At 36.5% G+C, this 17,588-nt stretch overlaps 1 protein-coding gene across 1 annotated transcript in view; it reads left to right on the plus strand.

The window, feature by feature from the left end:
- Positions 1 to 14,867, plus strand: part of LOC138715000 (zinc finger protein 493-like) — a 37,300-nt gene extending 22,433 nt beyond the window's left edge. Inside the window, exons 5-7 of the mRNA XM_069847372.1 lie at positions 1,950 to 2,784; positions 4,909 to 4,985; positions 10,676 to 14,867. Of these exons, the coding sequence (XP_069703473.1) occupies positions 1,950 to 2,784; positions 4,909 to 4,985; positions 10,676 to 10,724 (961 nt within the window). The 3' untranslated portion in view covers positions 10,725 to 14,867. The remainder of the gene's footprint in view (positions 1 to 1,949; positions 2,785 to 4,908; positions 4,986 to 10,675) is intronic.
- Positions 14,868 to 17,588: the final 2,721 nt, after the last annotated feature.

The following is a 17,588-nucleotide window of genomic DNA, read 5'->3' on the forward strand; positions in this document are numbered from 1 at the left end:
TGCTTGTTTTACCAAAGAAATGCTGCATAAAATTTGTAATATTTTGTAAAATAGTTATAATCGCGTGAATGTTTTCTACTAATCTTTTGTATTTGGTAAACTTTCTAAAAAGTGCAGAAATAACATTTTTAATAATTTCAAGGGAAAAATTGTTCCGGGGCCAGGTATCGATCCCGGGACCTCTGGTTGAACGTACCAGCGCTCTACCAACTGAGCTACCCAGGAACTCCACCCAACACCATCTCAACTTTTCCCTTTATATCCACACAACTCGCGTGGGCTGACGAAATGTCAGAGACCCACATCGAGTGCACACAATCTCTGTGTGACTTGGAATTGTGGTTTTCTGTTAACGTACACAGTGACGTATATATTATGCAAATCTAGTCTTTCAGGTGAATTGCAGATTTGAATTATTCAAATCTGCTTTACAGGGAGCTTCACCCGAAAGACTAGATTTGCATAACATTTTTAATATTGCTAATGACTTCATATTGAGGTAGAAACAGTGAAGAAAAATTCATACTAGGCAGAGGAGGTAATTCAGAATTCCAGTTTAAAGGAAGATTTCGCATGTCAAGAATTAAATTTGAGACATTGCTTGCTACAGCAAAGCCCTCTTTACTAGTACGTCCTGTAACATAGGATTTTCCCTACAACCAAGAGTAGGCTATTTTAAAAATTAATCAAACTATATTTTTTTAATAATTTAACAATTAGTAATAAGATTCATTTTAAAGATATGTAAATATATAGTTCTAACATAGCTCTCTTCCTGAAGTTCGGCCGAATTGAGTCTCGCATGTATTTCCAACCCCTATTCTGTGGTACCAGACCTATTGATTGAGCATGCATGTGAGCTCATTTCATTTATTTGATTTTACTTTCTTCGTCGAATTGAAATAAAACCGTTCAAATAATATACAGTACTCTTTTCTTTTCTTAATTTATCAAGAAACATGATGGGAAGATCATTTACTCCATTTTTACAGCAATGAAACACACAAATATTGAATATTTTGTGTGTGTCATCTTCTTCTTCTTCTCATATCCTATTGTTCCTAGGTGGAATATAGGGTAGCAGTAAAGTTGTGTGTGTCATACAGTACAATTTTTTTTCATTGGGTTATTTTACGACGCTGTATCAACATCTAGGTAATTTAGCGTCTGAATGAAGTGAAGGTGATAATGCCGGTGAAATGAATCCGGGGTCCAGCACCGAAAGTTACCCAGCATTTGCTCGTATTGGGTTGAGGGAAAACCCCAGAAAAAACCTCAACCAGGTAACTTGCCCCGACCGGGATTCGAACCCGGGCCACCTGGTTTCGCGGCCAGACGTGCTGACCGTTACTCCACAGGTGTGGACTACAGTACAATTAATGCAACATGAAATAATACTTAAATTAATGCAATATAAAATAAAACTGATTTTAGCATTCCTAACATTAATTTTTGCACAGTATTTATTTTATTTATTTTATTTTATTGGGTTATTTTACGACGCTATATCAACATCTAGGTTATTTAGCATCTGAATGATATGAAGGTGATAATGCCGGTGAAATGAGTCCGGGGTCCAGCACCGAAAGTTACCCAGCATTTGCTCGTATTGGGTTGAGGGAAAAACCCCGGAAAAAACCTCAACCAGGTAACTTGTCCCAACCGGGATTCGAACCCAGGCCACCTGGTTTCACGGCCAGACGCGCTGACCGTTACTCCACTGGTGTGGACTGCACAGTATTCTAAAACAGAAATTGTTAATATGGCTGCCTTTCATTTGTAAAATGTGCATGTTATGACAAATTAGTAAAATTGTATTATGCAACAGAAATTACTAAGACTTGTCATTTGTCATCCATGTATTAGTAAACTTCCATCCAATTCTTACTGTCTTTGTTGTTCCATGGAGCAACTACGAGAATGATATTATGTCATCTTTTGTTTTACAGGTTGACACAGCTGCATTCTCATGATAATATAACAATCCAAGAAAATGAAGTCCGCAACAAATCTGTAAATTTCTCTAGCATACCCCAACCTGCAGAAACCGAGAATGATTTGGAAATCACATTTCTTGGCGAAGTACCTAATCCTAAACAGCAGGCTCCCTCTGACACAGTTGCAAGGTCTCTGAAATGTGACACTTGCGGAAAATTTTTTGCAAGCTTCCATGAACTTAAAATACACACACTGACTCATGCAAACATGAAGAAATTCGAATGTGATATATGCAGGAAAATGTTTATGCGACGTGCTCAACTTCGAAAACACAAAAAAACGCAACATAATACGAACAAAAAGGAAAAGAATTTCACTTGCGATATTTGTGGCAAAAAATATGTGCATTGGAAATCTTTGCAATGGCACTTACACACCCAGAAATGTAAAAAGACTCGAAAGCTTCATAAGTGCAACTTTTGTGATAAAAGTTTTCAACGTTTGGGATCACTCCGGGAACATGCATTGAGTCATAAAGGCAACAAATCCTTCAAATGTGATGTTTGTGAGAGTAGCTTCTTACGATTTAGTGACCTTCTGAGACATACTTCAACTCACGAAGATTTTCATTTAAGTGAAAATGACGTTGAAATTGACTCTTTGGCTGTGACAGATGAAGACCCAGTTGCCATTAATATAGTTAATTTAGAACCAGACACTAACTCTTTAACTGCAAACAGTAAGGATGTTGTTATCATTGATATGGCTAAAACTGAACCCAAAATTGAAGCAACGGCTATCAAGAATGACTTAAAAAATGGAGAAGCAGAGGAATCTCTATCAATTGTAAGTAATAATACTATATTTTGCATCTTGATTACACAACTTTTAACACTGTATCACTTCTGTATGGTAAGACTTTCCTGTGTTAAATTTCAACGTACCTCATTTACATGTTTCGACCTATTTATGGGTCATCTTCAGAACTGGTCGTTGTTGGTCTTGGCACCACTTGTTCTGTTTCCTGTGAGGGTGTGTTCCTGTGGTATAGTGTAGAGTCAAAGAGAGTGTGTGTTTTGAAGTTGAGTTGTGTGTTGAGAATTTCGTTGGGGTGTGTTTTTGTGTGTCTGTATATTTCGTATTGTTCTAGTGTGTTTAGTTTCTGGCTTTTTGGTTGGATGTGTAGTATTTCCATGTCTGTGTTGATGTCTCTGTGGGTGTGGTTAGCATCTGTGATGTGTTCTGCATATGTGGAGGTGTTTTGTAATTTTGTTATGGCTGTGATGTGTTCTTTATAACGTGTTTGAAACGATCTGCCTGTCTGTCCTATGTAGAAGTTGTTGCAGGTGTTACATTTGAGTTTGTATACGCCTGTGTGGTTGTATTTGTTTGTTTGTGTGTTGAGATGTTTTTGTAGAGTGTTATTTGTTCTGTATGCGATGTTGTAATTTAATTTCTTGAATGAGGTTGCAATTTTGTGTGTGTTTTTGTTTTCGTATGTTAGTGTGATGTATTTTTTGTGTTCTTGTGTTTGTGTTGTATTCTTATGTTTTTTGTGTTCTTGTGTTTGTGTTGTATTCTTATGTTTTTTTGTGATTATGCAGATCGTTTCAAACACATTACAAAGAACACATCACAGCCATAACAAAATTACAAAACACCTCCACATATGCAGAACACATCACAAATGCTAACCACACCCACAGAGACATCAACACAGACATAGAAATACTACACATCCAACGAAAAAGCCAGAAACTAAACACACTAGAACAATATGAAATATACAGACACACAAAAACACACCCCAACGAAATTCTCAACACACAACTCAACTTCAAAACACACATACTCTTTGACTCTACACTATACCACAGGAACACACCCTCACAGGAAACAGAACAAGTGGTGCCAAGACCAACAACGACCAGTTCTGAAGATGACACATAAATAGATCGAAACTTGTAAACGCGGTACATTCAATTTAACACAGGAAAGTCTTACCATACATATTCCTATATTTTGCGTTTCTCTGCTTTCATAATCAGAAATGGGTATCTCCTTTTATCAGTTATGAAATTAAATATTTCATATTTATCATATTTCTTACACAGGAAAGACATTTCTTGATGCTTATGTTTGCTAAGTGGTCACACCTTCGGCCTGACATGCAGGCGGCCCATGTTCAAGTCCCTGCCTGACGGATTTTTATGTGAAAAATCTATAGTGATACTTGTGGCAGATAACGCTGCAATTCATAATTTTCCTGGAATTCTCCTGTTTCCCCAATACATGGGCATTTACAACATTCTGCCAACCCTCCACTTCATTCTCATTTCATAATGTCCATCATGTGCTGGCTGGCAATGCACAGAGGGGGCTGCCCTAGGTGCATAGTGCAATGGGTTCGTCCTCCCAACCCCCCTCTGTATCATCATTGGGGACATGTACTAACTTGTCCACACCTGTGGAGTAACGGTCAGCGCGTCTGGCTGTGAAACCAGGTGGCCCGGGTTCGATTCCCGGTTGGGGCAAGTTATCTGGTTGAGGTTTTTTCCTGGGTTTTCCCTCAACCCAATATGAGCAAATGCTGGGTAACTTTCGGTGCTGGACCCCGTACTCATTTCACCAGCATTATCACCTTCATCTCATTCAGACACTAAATAACCTAAGATGTTGATAAAGCATCGTAAAATAACCTACCTTCAGTCAGTCACTGTACTAACTTCAGCATTTCACCTCAGACTATTTTTAACTATTTCAGCTGATGTAGGTGGGGAATGTGAAGTGTATTGGTGGAATGAAGGAGTGGAACATGAGTACCCCGTAATCCCCTTTGCAGCATCGGCTTTGGCCACCAGAAATTCTGTCACTACTTGACGGGCTCGAACCTGAGCCGCCTAGACAGAAAGCCAGCACTAGCTCTTGATCCACACGCACGGCTATTCACTGTCTTTTTTCTTTGTTTAGGAAGAGCCATGGCATGAGGACAGCATTAAGAAGCTAGAAACTTCAGATGTAACAGTGGAATTTGACTTGACTGATACGTGAGTACTATAACAAAGAAAGAATCCCCATGTTTATGGTATCTTTTGGGTTCCATAATTGAATTTTGGCATGAGATATAAATCTCACATATCTAGGAATACCCTTCACCTCCAAACTCTCCTGGACCGAAGTAGCTAAAGAAACCTGGAGGAAGTGGCATCAATCGACCCGGCTGTATAACCGAAACACTCCTCCACCTATACAAAGCATTGGTTCGATCCCTATGCATACATCCCTCCATTTTCCTCACACAAGCCCCTTCAACGACCCAATCAAAATTCGAAACCTGCAAAAGAAGAATTCTCCGCCAAATCTTCCACCTACACAAACGCACCAGAAACAACACAGTTTACACTACGACAAAAACGAAGCCACTCTTCACACATCTAAACAACATAAACAGGAAATACACACATTTGGCAGTGAATCACGTATGTACACAACACATCTTCGCAAATCCACCGAACAGAAACAACAGAACAACACTGGAGAAACTTCTCTACAACTACCACCAGCCCCAACCACCAAACTAAAACACAAACAAAACCGCAAACACGTGTTGGAAATTTGAATACTGTCTGAGAGGACACGACAGCAACAGAGAGGCAGATCAATAAAATAATTCTACCTCATGAAAGTCTCCATAACCATTCTGACGCTTCTGCCACTGGAAAGGGAAACTTAAAAATCTTAAAAAATATGTATGTAATGCAGGCACAGTGTTCTGCCCAAGAGCAGGTCTTTAACTGCAAACCCAGCATTTTCCATTCTTTCCAATTTCTTGCTTTCCTCTTAATCTCCCCATACGATACGTATACCTTAACGTTGTCTATCAGCTGATATTTTTTTTTGCCCCGAACTCTTCTGTTCACCATTCCTTATGTGTAGCCTATGTATATTAAATTCCTACTAAATAGCCCCCTACGAATATCGCAAATTAACAAATTAGGCCTACACCGAAATAAAAGGAATCAATCACTGCACTCACACACCTACTGGCATAAGTAGTCTCATATATGTATATATATATATATTTTTATTGTTATTTATGTACAGTAGCAGGGGAGAGGGCGTCCTGCACGCATAAGACCCTAAAACGGCCTCTGGCTCAAAGCCAGAAATGTCAATAAACTACTACTACTACTGTAAAGTTGCAGCATAGTGTCCAGTTCTTCCTTCTTTATGCAGAACGAACTGAAACTCATGTTGAAATGTAGAAAAATGGATATTCTGAACATACAAACAAATTTTTAAGCTGTCCACACCTGTGAAATAGCAGCGCATCTGACAGCGAAACATGGTAGCCCGGGTTCGAATCCCGGTTGGGACAAATTATCTGGTTGAGATTTTCTCCGGTGTTTTCCTTCAACCCAATATGAGCAAATGCTAGGTAGCTATCGGTGCTACACTTTGGACTCATTTCACCAGCATTAGCTCACTAAATTTCATTCAGACGCTAATAACCTGAGATATTGATACAGTGTCATAAAAAAATCCACTGAAAAAAATTAAGGTACAGTCCTTTCCCTCTCCTCTCTTTTTCTTTCATCCCACTCTTAATAACATTCATCCCGGATTTTTGAGCACCCTCTTTCTTATTAAAAAATAAATTCTGAATTCTTTTCCTTTCCTATTTCCAGTATAGAAATTGAATGAAACATGTTTGTGACTGTTACACAGAGTGAGCTAGGACATAACAGAGCATGACAAACTATTACGCTATGTTAGTAATGTATGTTTTACTTCATGCTACTTACAGACCTGTTACTAAATCTACTATTACTCTGAAAAGATTTATTAAATCTACATACTTAGACTTCAACAAACAAAATTTGATAACACAATCTCAAGGGAAAAAATGGAACTCTCTGCATCATAATCCACAGTTAATTTCCGATTTACCACGAAAATCGTCTGTAGCTGCATTTAGATTGGCAACAGGCCATGATTGGCCAAACACCCGCATAGAATTGGAATATATCAGTCCCCTAACTGTCCATTGTGCAACTCAAACCAAGAAATGGATTCGGAACACCTCAAAATCTGTGCTTCAGTGGCTGGCCATGATAATATCTTTGAAAAATATTGGAGTGCAAGAGGTCAAATGACTTTATTGTCAAACGCCTGGCATTAGAAAACAACAACAAACAACAACATGTTTTACCTCATTAATAGTAACATGTGGTTTATAGAGAATAATGATATGTATACACTCGAATCTCCATGCAACAAAAACTGATATAACAATAAACTCTGTTGCAACAATAAATTTGATCAGTCCCAGCATATTTTCTATATTCTCAATAAGTTTTATTCATCATTACAATGATGGTCAAATTTTGAAAAAAAAAAACTCGATGTAATGATAACATAATAATGTTTTTAATTTACTGGATTTTCATGTTCAATATTTCACTTATCGTTTGCTATTGCATTCTTAAAAATGTTTTTCGTTATCTCGTCTACCTTCTTTCACACTTTTATTGACCAATCTTGGCATTCTGTACAAGGAGAATATTGTTATATTGTTATTCATCATCTTTTACAGTATCCACCTCGCGTCAATGGAATTCCTTGTCACAAGACAAGGCTGCAAGACAATAAGTACCTTTAAAAACAGCTTAAAAGATAACCTTATTAGCATTTCACTCCAATCATACTGATTTAAACTATCACTGACTACATTGTTACTTCTTTCTTTAAACATCATCCTGATAGTGCTGTATTTTCAAAATTGTCTCATAATAATCTCTTTCTATTATCTAATATTATTTAAAATATATTAACATTCTATGTATTTTAGCTTAATTCTGCTACACAGTTTATTTCATTGTTTAATTAATAGTTCATAGTATTTTGTTGTTTAATTCGTAAATAACTCTTGTATACATGTAACTCTCATCTAAATCAAATTGTTGAATTCTTTGTAAGTTCATGCATATGTATATACTCTTTTTGCTGGTTGAGTGGAAGAGAAGGCCTTACGGCCTTAACTCTGCCAGCTAAAATAAATCATTATTATTATTATTATTATTATTATTATTATTATTATTATTATTATTATTATTATTATTATTATTACAAAAGGATTCTACCTACTTCAACAGTGCTTGGCCCTTAACAGGATTTGTCTATATGGTTCCTGCAACTGGTACCTTTCACATTCGAGTGTTACTTGTTAATAGGGTTGCCAATAGGGTTTTTGAAAAAAAAATACGGGAGACTCAGCAATCTGCAATATTTCACATAGAAAGCTGGCAAATTATTCAATTCACTTAGGCTTAAATTAAGTATTTTGAAGCTTTTGTCTCGCATAATAGTTTTAAAAAATTGTAAACATTCCCTGCATGATTAGTTGAAGTTGACTGTGATTTACAGTTCTGATTTGATTAGATGTTCCGTGCTCCTGTTTTGAACATCTATTCACTTACTGTTCATAAGAGAAAATACTCTCTGCATGAGCTTTGCTGCCTGGTATGCTTACAAACAACTCGCTAGTTTTTTTTTTTTCTGAGTCTTTAACTCTAACATTGTTTGATTTTAAACCTGAACTATTTCTGGCAAGTATTACCTTCTACAGAAATTGCACATTTCAGAGTATCTCTGGAACAACTAAATCCGTAATATAAATCACCTTCGATCATGAAAAAATTAAATGTTTGAAATAGACTTTTACATTATGCAAAAATAAGAGAAAAAATGCTCAAAGAGAAGAAAAATATGTAAGTCGGGAGACTGTTAAAAGTTAGGGCTAAATACGTGAGATCTCGGGAAATATGGGAGGGTTGGCAACCTTACTTGTTAATGACGACACATGTAGCACGAAAACAATCAATTTGGAGACTAAACTAGCTGCATTTAGTGATTTCGATATGAACTAAAATAGAGTGAAGTGGCTAAAAGGTTAGGACAATCAACACTCGCAACATTCATAAAGAAACTCAAGGGAATAGAGACCAGAGTTGCAAGTGGTAAAACTAATCCTGAATGTAAGCATTTACAGACTGCAACAGGAGAAGACGTTGAAGTAGCTTGATGTCTCTAGTGTACCACTGGACCATCTAATTGTGTTCGAAGCAATAAGAAACACGTTTGTTGCTTAAAACGTTAAAACCAAAAGACAGAGTACAATTACTGATTTTTAGAAAACATACCTGAACGTTAAATGAATTTTTAAGTCACGTAGAGTAATCAAATGGTGAAAAGATGTTATTTCATAGTAGGTAATGTTTTATATTTGCTTCTATTATATTCTTCTTCAGAACATAAATGTGGGTAAAATTTCGTAGCCCCTCAATAGAACAGTAAGCCTGAAGTAACGATAATATTTTCATAGTCCCAGACAATTGTTGTATCGAGGTTAGACTGCATAACATTGCATGAGGACTATATTGAATGTTGTAGTGCAGTGTTGAGCAACCGGTGTGCCTCCACAAGGTGAAAGGTGTGACGCGAACTTTTACCTATTATTGTAAGAAATTAATAAAAATTAAATTCCTCTCTATCAGCTGCCGAGTTGGTGACATGTCCAGTGACATCCAAGACATTATGAAGGAGAAAATAAAGAGCAGTCAGAAGTTCTCACTTCAGATTGACGATATTACTGGTCACGCACAACTTCTTTTCTACATTCGGTATATATTGATGGGGATGTAATTGCATTTTTTTTATGCAGAGAAGTGCCCGAGCGAGCAACCGGTGAAGAAATATTTCGTACAACTAATGAGTATGTGGTCCGTAGTGAATTAACATGGGAGGATTGCGTTAGCGTTTTACAGATTGAGCCGTTTCTATGAAAGGTTTCGTGGCTAAAGTAAGTGAAGTATTATCATAACATACGGAGCGACCATTGCCTCATTCACCATGAAGCCATTGTTCCTAAGTCTTTGCCATCTCCTCTGAAAATTGTGATGCACGAAGTAATAAAAGTTAATGTTATTGTCGTTTTTAACTACATATACGTGTGAACTGGGCTTCTCAACGTTAACTGAAATTAAAACATTAAAGAGGGAGAGACTCAAATCCATCGATGAAGAAATTAGGCTTGCACTGTCAACAATTCCGCCGCGGATCAGCCATATTGAAAGTACGAGTAGAGTTATTTACTTTAATATTGGTAATAGAAATGAAGACATTATTACAAAAACAGCCCTTGTCATTTTTAATGAAATTGAATTAAGGACACATTTGCTACTATTTCAAATGTTTTAGACTCCAAAAAGACTCATGTCAGGTGCAATAGCCACAAGGATAAACACCAGTTGTACGGAAACAGCTGACATGTGTTGTTCTATTTATTTTTATTGTTCTACTGAAAAATAGCAATTTTGACAAGGGTTGTTTGAGTAATAATGTCTTCAAATGTGTACTTTCTACAGTGAATTAAAGTTCATAAATTGTTAATAAATGCAAGAATCTATTTCTGTTTGACAATAATAATAATAACAATAATAATAATAATAATAATAATAATAATAATAGTAAATTTGATTACATTACGTAATTATATTAAGAGAGTCACTTCATATATTTTTGAGGGCATTAACATTTTGGTGTGCCGTGTTGAGTCTAGGCATGTCTAGGGTGTGCCGTGAGTAAAAAAAGGTTGCGGAACACTGTTGTAGTGTCCCATGAAGTAACTATGAAACTGATATTTCATCTTGTAATTAGTTATATTTTGGTTTTACAGGTCTATCCAGCTGCATTCCAAAGATGAAATAAGAGTTAAAGAAAATTAAACCTGCAACAAATCTGTGATCTCTGTAGCATACTCCAACCTGCACAAGCAAAGGGGACGAGTAGAGATGTGGATTGTGCTGGCCCCAATAGCATTTCTATGAGAACGATTTAGAAATCACATTTGTTGGTCATCTTAAACAACAGGCATCTCTGACATAGCAAATATTTCAAATGCAATGCTTGTGACAAACGTTTTATTCTTTGATCTTCAGCACAAATTTACTTGTGTAGGTATAAAACTTTACAAATGTTATATATGTGATAGGAATTTAAGGCCAGGTCACACAGAATCAGATGCTGCGTCCCTCTTCACGATGCGATGTTTTGCTTTATAGTGTCTTACAATGCATCGCGACAGCTTAAGACGGTCTGCTCGCAACAACTGATCTGCTGCCTGTGTGGAATTGAAAAACTGACCTAGGCTAGAAAATGGCGTCAGTGAATGAGACTGTCTATATCAGAAATTCTATTTTATTGGTTATTATTTTCTAAGGAAGCCTAAGACACCTAAAAATCTATACAATTGAAAGTGCCTTATAATTAAATACTACTAATGTAATGTACATTTCGGCCAGTGTATGGGACCGGTGCCAACCCAGCATCGTGATGCACTTGGGGAGTTACGATAGGTAGCAAAATCTGGTTGCGAATGCCAGCTATAACGGCTGGGGGGATTATCGTGCTAACCACACGATACCTCCATTCTGGTTGGATGATCGTCCACCTCTGCTTCGGCATGTGGGCGTGAGGTCAGCAGCCGTGGACGGTCTAGGCCCTTCACGGGCTGTAGCGCCACGGATTATTATTATTATTAATGTAATGTACAAACGTCATTTTGTATGTTTATGACTACTTCATGACCCACAATAATGAAAAGTATATTAAATCAGTAATGAGTGATATAGAGCAGAGTAGTAGACATACTACAGATTATTATTATTATTATTATTCATCTGATTCTGTGTGCACCCCATCATAATAAATAAATGGGAAACTAGTACCATCAGACAAAATGTTGTATCACATTGCACCGTGATGTGTCTGATTCTGTGTGCATTCGGTCTTACACCACATCATTTTCTTCAAAGGCACAAATACGCACAAGGATTGCAAAACTTTTACATGATATATTTGTTTCAAGAATTTTGTGCAATATGACTCTTTGAAAAAACACACAAAACTCACTGTACTAAGGGTGTTTATAAGTGCTATATCTGAGCAAGAATTTTTCAATGTTTAAAACAGCTACTTCAACAACATCGATGGTAATGAACATATGGACTTCTGAGTATACAATTCATGGCTGAAACTGTTTTTCTCCACAAGTGGCCTCGACATTGTGTTCAGGTGGGGTGTATTAGTTGAATGTTTCAATTGAAATTTTGGTTCACTGCAAACTGAGAATACAAGATGATTCAGGATGAATACTAAATATTTTAAGGAATGATGCACTATTTTAAGTAAAAAAATTCATATTAATATACATCCATTTTTCAATTGGTGTGAATATGCAGCTGTTTGAATGTTACAATAACAAGCTTTACAAGTGATAAGAACAGACAGGTATTTGTGGAAAATTTTATGCATACTTCCTTGGTTGATATTCAGTAATAAACTAAGATCGCTTATTGTTGTTATCCTGTCCTCTTGGACAAGAGCATCAACATATTGAATTTGAAGTGATAGACTTGAGCTCTTGCCTTGGTTATGGATTGTCCTGTAGAGATGTTCGATGTCCTGTAGAGATGTTCGACTGATCCATTTGTAGTAGCAATGTTTTCGCTTGAGCATCAAACAGGAATGGATAATTGCAAAAATAAATTTTTTGTTTCGATCTTGGAAATCCGGGCAGCAAGTTCGGATCCTTTGTCATCAACCACTTGAGGTAGTTCATTCGGACATCCACTTTTTCCGTGAGCTCTGTCAGGTAGAATGTATCATAAGGCACTTTGAGTCCATCCACGTTGCGATTCAGCCAGTTCAGGCTTCCCAGAACTTCCAGAGGTATCACCATGTCATTGTCCCAGTTCATGTTCTCTTGGGAAACAGTTTCTGTGTTTCTGAGTATATCAATTACAACATTCTTGAATATTCTAATCAGACGTTCAAAGTAATCCAAGGGTGTTGAACTCCACCACAAACCTACAATTTTGCCTGCTTCAGTCTTCAAATTCAAAAACGTGCGACCAAATGGATTGTGGAGAGTTGAGAAATTTTTTGGATTGTCAAATTCGTGGTAGAAAAGTAATATTAAGTCCAGTCTGAGGGTCTCTACATCTGGAGGCGACACCACAAGAGAAGGTACCAAGTTCTCTTTTATACAATTGAATATAAGTTCTTTTAGTGATTCATTTTCAATTCGACTGATAGACGTGAAGCACTTCTCGGCCAATGGCAAACTCACTCCGTGGTGACGTGATGTACAGCAGTAATGTTCGTCATCAGGGAGCAGGAAGGATCAATTTACACATGCCAGACTGTTTCCAGATAGCTCATGAGATCTTGGTCCACCATTTCACTGCTAGAAGCATGTTCGCACTGGTCAATAATGCTCTGTGTTATTGATAAGATCTGAGTACTGGCGCTGTACACTCGGAAGTCATCAGCTTTACAATACTTATACATCAAGTACAGTTGTATAAGTTCTCCAAAAATGGAATAATTGTAGAATAGGTCACAAGTAGACATACAGAAAACTCGTTTTTAGTAAATCACTATGGAACTAATTATTTTTCCCTGAAATTTGGAGCTTCATGCCCATTAAACTTACTATTTGCACATAGAAATACAATATTTTTTCACAATCACAATTACATAATATTTTTAAGTATGTAACATTTGAGGACCTAACATCCTAAATGTGCTAAGTGCCAAAAACAACTTTCTGTGATATTGATCAAAAACACACTGCGAAATGCATGTTGATTGAATAAAATAAAATTTTAAAAAAATTGGCTGGCACTTAGCACATTTAGAATGTTAGGTTTTCATTTATGTAAGCTCACTTTCAATTGAAATAACAATGTATACAAAAGTGTGTCCACTAAATAGTCGACACACAAGAAGTCTTCCAAATGTAATATTTGTGAAAAAGTTGCTTTTGTATTAATAAACTGACTGCAGGATATGTTAAGTAAAACAAAAGTTGAGTTTTTGGCTGAAAAAAAAAATAGTCTCATTTGTCTTGAATATGGTTGAAACAAGACAATAATTAACCCATTAGCTTCAAAGAATGGAAATATTTTCACAAATATGTTTACAATGTGGAGTAGTTGAACATTTTAAACATTCTACAGTAAAACCTCGATATAATGCTCTTGAAGGAACCGGGTGAAGAGCATATTATTATAAGTGGGAAAACATTATGAGCGGGAAATTGTTTTTCCTTGAACACATGGTTTCAAAATATAATATCTACTCCATTTTATTAATTTTATTTTACGACACTTTATCAGCTGTGATGGTTATCTAACGTCTGAGTGAGATGAAGGTGATAATGTCGGTGAAATTAGTTCAGAGTCCAGTGCTGAAAGTTACCCAGCATCTGCTCTTTTTTTTTTACTTGATTATTTAACAACGCTGTATCAACTACTAGTTTATTTAGCGTCGATAAAATTGGTGATAACGAGATGATATTTGACAAGATGAGCCGAGGATTCGCCATAGATTACCTGACATTCGCCTTATGATTAGGGAAAACCTCGAAAAAAACCAAACCAGGTAATCAGCCCAAGCGGGAATAGAATCCACATCCAAGCACAACTCAGGATTGGCAGGCAAGAGCCTCAGCCAATTGAGTTACGCCTGTGGTTGCATTTGCTCTTAATAGGTTTAGATGAAATCCTGGAAAAATGATTCAACCTGGTAACTTGTCCCACCCAAGGTCTGCCCATTTCAAGCTCAGACATGCTAAGCATTACTCCACAGCTGTGAACTCTATCTTTTTTATTTTATTAGGTTATTTTACGACGCTTTATCAACATCTTAGGTTATTTAGCATCTGAATGAGATGAAGGTGATAATGCTGGTGAAATGAGTCCGGGGTCCAACACCGAAAGTTACCCAGCATTTGCTCATATTGGGTTGAGGGAAATCCCCGGAAAAAACCTCAACCAGGTAACTTTCCCCGACCGGGAATCGAACCCGGGCCACCTGGTTTCGCGGCTAGACACGCTAACCGTTACTCCACAGGTGTGAACCGTGAACTCTATCTTATTACTTAGTGTAAACATTATAGTTTGAAGTCCACACCTGTGGAGTAACGGTCAGCACGTTTGGCCGCAAAACCAGGTGATCCTGGTTCGATTCCCGATCGGGGCAAGTTACCTGGTTGAGGTTTTTTTCCGGGGTTTTCCCTCAACCCAATATGAGCAAATGCTGGTTAACTTTCGGTGCTGGACCCCGGACTCATTTCACCGGCATTACCACCCTCAATTCATTCAGACACTAAATAACGTGAGCTGTTGATAAAGCATCGTAAAAATAACGTACTAAAACCATAGCTTGTTTTACATGAAAACAATTATTGAACACTACTAAAATGTTCTTTTAATGATATAATCGCACTCTTCTGTCTTTGTGCTTACAGTGTCGTTCTCAGTATGAGAGAGATTACGAAATAAACCTTCTGATACTTCAGGGTGGGTGAGAAGTTAAGGTACTTATCTACCGTTAATTTTTAATTTTCCTTCAAAAATGAGTTTTTGTTTTTATTATTTTTTATTTCATCTGAAATATAGATGGATCTCTAAATCCTAATAATGGGATATCAGGAGCAGGGTATTATATTCCAAAATATCATGAAAGTTATTTCATACCATGTTCATCCTCCTCCAGTCTTGACACTATTGCTAGCTATTGATGCTGCTCTTCAGTGTGTTACTCCAATTTCTGAAAAATCTATTTGCATACTTACCGACTCCAAGGGGGCTATATTTAATATAATCAAATATGTACCAAACCTATATGCACATAGAATTATTCCAATTCAGAAACAACTAAGTAAACTAAAAGAACTCCTAAAGGAAATAACATTTCAATGGATACCTAGTCATTGTGGTATACCTGGAAGCGAGAAAGTTGATAATATTGCAAAACAGGCAACATATTTGCAACCAAGACCTCTTCAAGTGATATCTCTATCCAGTGCTTTTGCTTCAGTAAAGTCTCATTTTACAAACCTATGGATCAACAATTGGCTCTCTTCTGACAAAGGAAAAATTTCACAGTCTGTACAAAAGAAACCAAATGACCTGGAAATGTACAAAAACTTGCCCAGACATGTTCAAACATTTTTAACAAGAGCCAGAACAGGTCACATTGTCACTCAGTTGTACCTACACCAATTTCACCTTTCTGATAATCCTACTTGTCTGTGGTGTAATAATCATGATGAAGATCTGGAACACATTCTTCTATACTGTCCATCCATAAACCACAAAAGAAGTCAATTAAAATCAGTACCAGTTGCAGAAGACACAGCCCTGCAGTATATATTGACTACACCCCAACTCTGGCTACTAGTAACTGGCATCTATAATGAACACCTATCAAAATATCCTTCATTTCTCGTGAAAAACAACAGCTGAATAGACTACAGTGGACTATAGTGGACTTTATGTTGTCAGCAAACAGCTGGATACATTAAGAAGAATGATTGATTTCATCTGAAAGTGTGAACTTTCTAGTTTTAAAAAAATATATAACTTTTGTCTCTGATGTTTGGTTAGTTAAGTCTTTATTGACCAGAAACGCCCTTTCTTTAAACTGGAAGTGCAGTTCCATCACATTTTGTCAATTTTATATATTTTTTTGTGTGTAAAATTCGAATTTGATAGTAGAGTTTGACTATTATTTTTCATACAGTTAGGAAACTGTGCATTTGGTTTTACAATTTTTCATACACTCAGGATGTAGATTATTTTCCTCCATGTTCAGTTTTACAGCGTTTTACAACACTGTTAATACAAAGTGTTCTTAGATTTGAGATATTTTCATCATTCTTGCACCAAAATGAAGCTGATTAATGTAGCTAAGTATCAAACTACAAACAGTGTCCTACTGCATAAGAAAGTTAATTTAAAACTGCAGGAACTTAAATTTTTATTTCTATGTTTGAAATTTTCAAAAAATTATTGTTGTTGTTTTCTAATGCCAGCCGTTTGACAGTAAAGTCATTTGACCTCTTCCACTCCAATATTTTTCAAAGATATTATCATGGTCAGCCAATTTTAAAAAAAATAAAATGACATTTTTCCTTAATGGGATAAGATATGGAAAAACCATTTTCATAGCTTATTCTGTGTTATTTTAGGTGTAAGACAGTGAAATAAATTCTGTTCTAACATAAAAACTGTGGATCAAGGACTAAAACAAACAAGTTCCTGTTGTCACTTCTAGAAATTGACCCCTGCCTATCCCTAAAAAATATTTCAGGGTTTATTTTGTGTTAAAATACTTAATTGTGTGTGAAGTAATGGGGAAAAAATTTTTTTTAATTGGATAAAATTGCAAATTTTTCTCCCAAGAGTAGATAAGCATCTTAAATGTTCCAACAATGGACAACCCATTTAGTGACTTTGTTGGTGGTTCATTGTTACTGTGTTCTTGGCTGCCAGTATGACCAATGATCTTCGATAGTGACTGTTGTTCAGCAATGATTGTTGTCAACAGCTATGAAGTCCTGATGCTGATGAACAGTAGTACAGGAGTTGCTCTTACTCAGCTACCCACCAGGGAATTTCTCGGTATTGTGGATAAGCAAAAGAAGAGACTGAACTCGTCTGCATTACAAATGTCAGGTTTATACCTCTCTAAAAGCCCACCCGCTGGCAGTTGTGAGGTCATTAACGACATCTTCATTA

The sequence above is a fragment of the Periplaneta americana genome, chromosome 2 (assembly GCF_040183065.1).
Source record: "Periplaneta americana isolate PAMFEO1 chromosome 2, P.americana_PAMFEO1_priV1, whole genome shotgun sequence".
NCBI lineage: Eukaryota > Metazoa > Arthropoda > Insecta > Blattodea > Blattidae > Periplaneta > Periplaneta americana.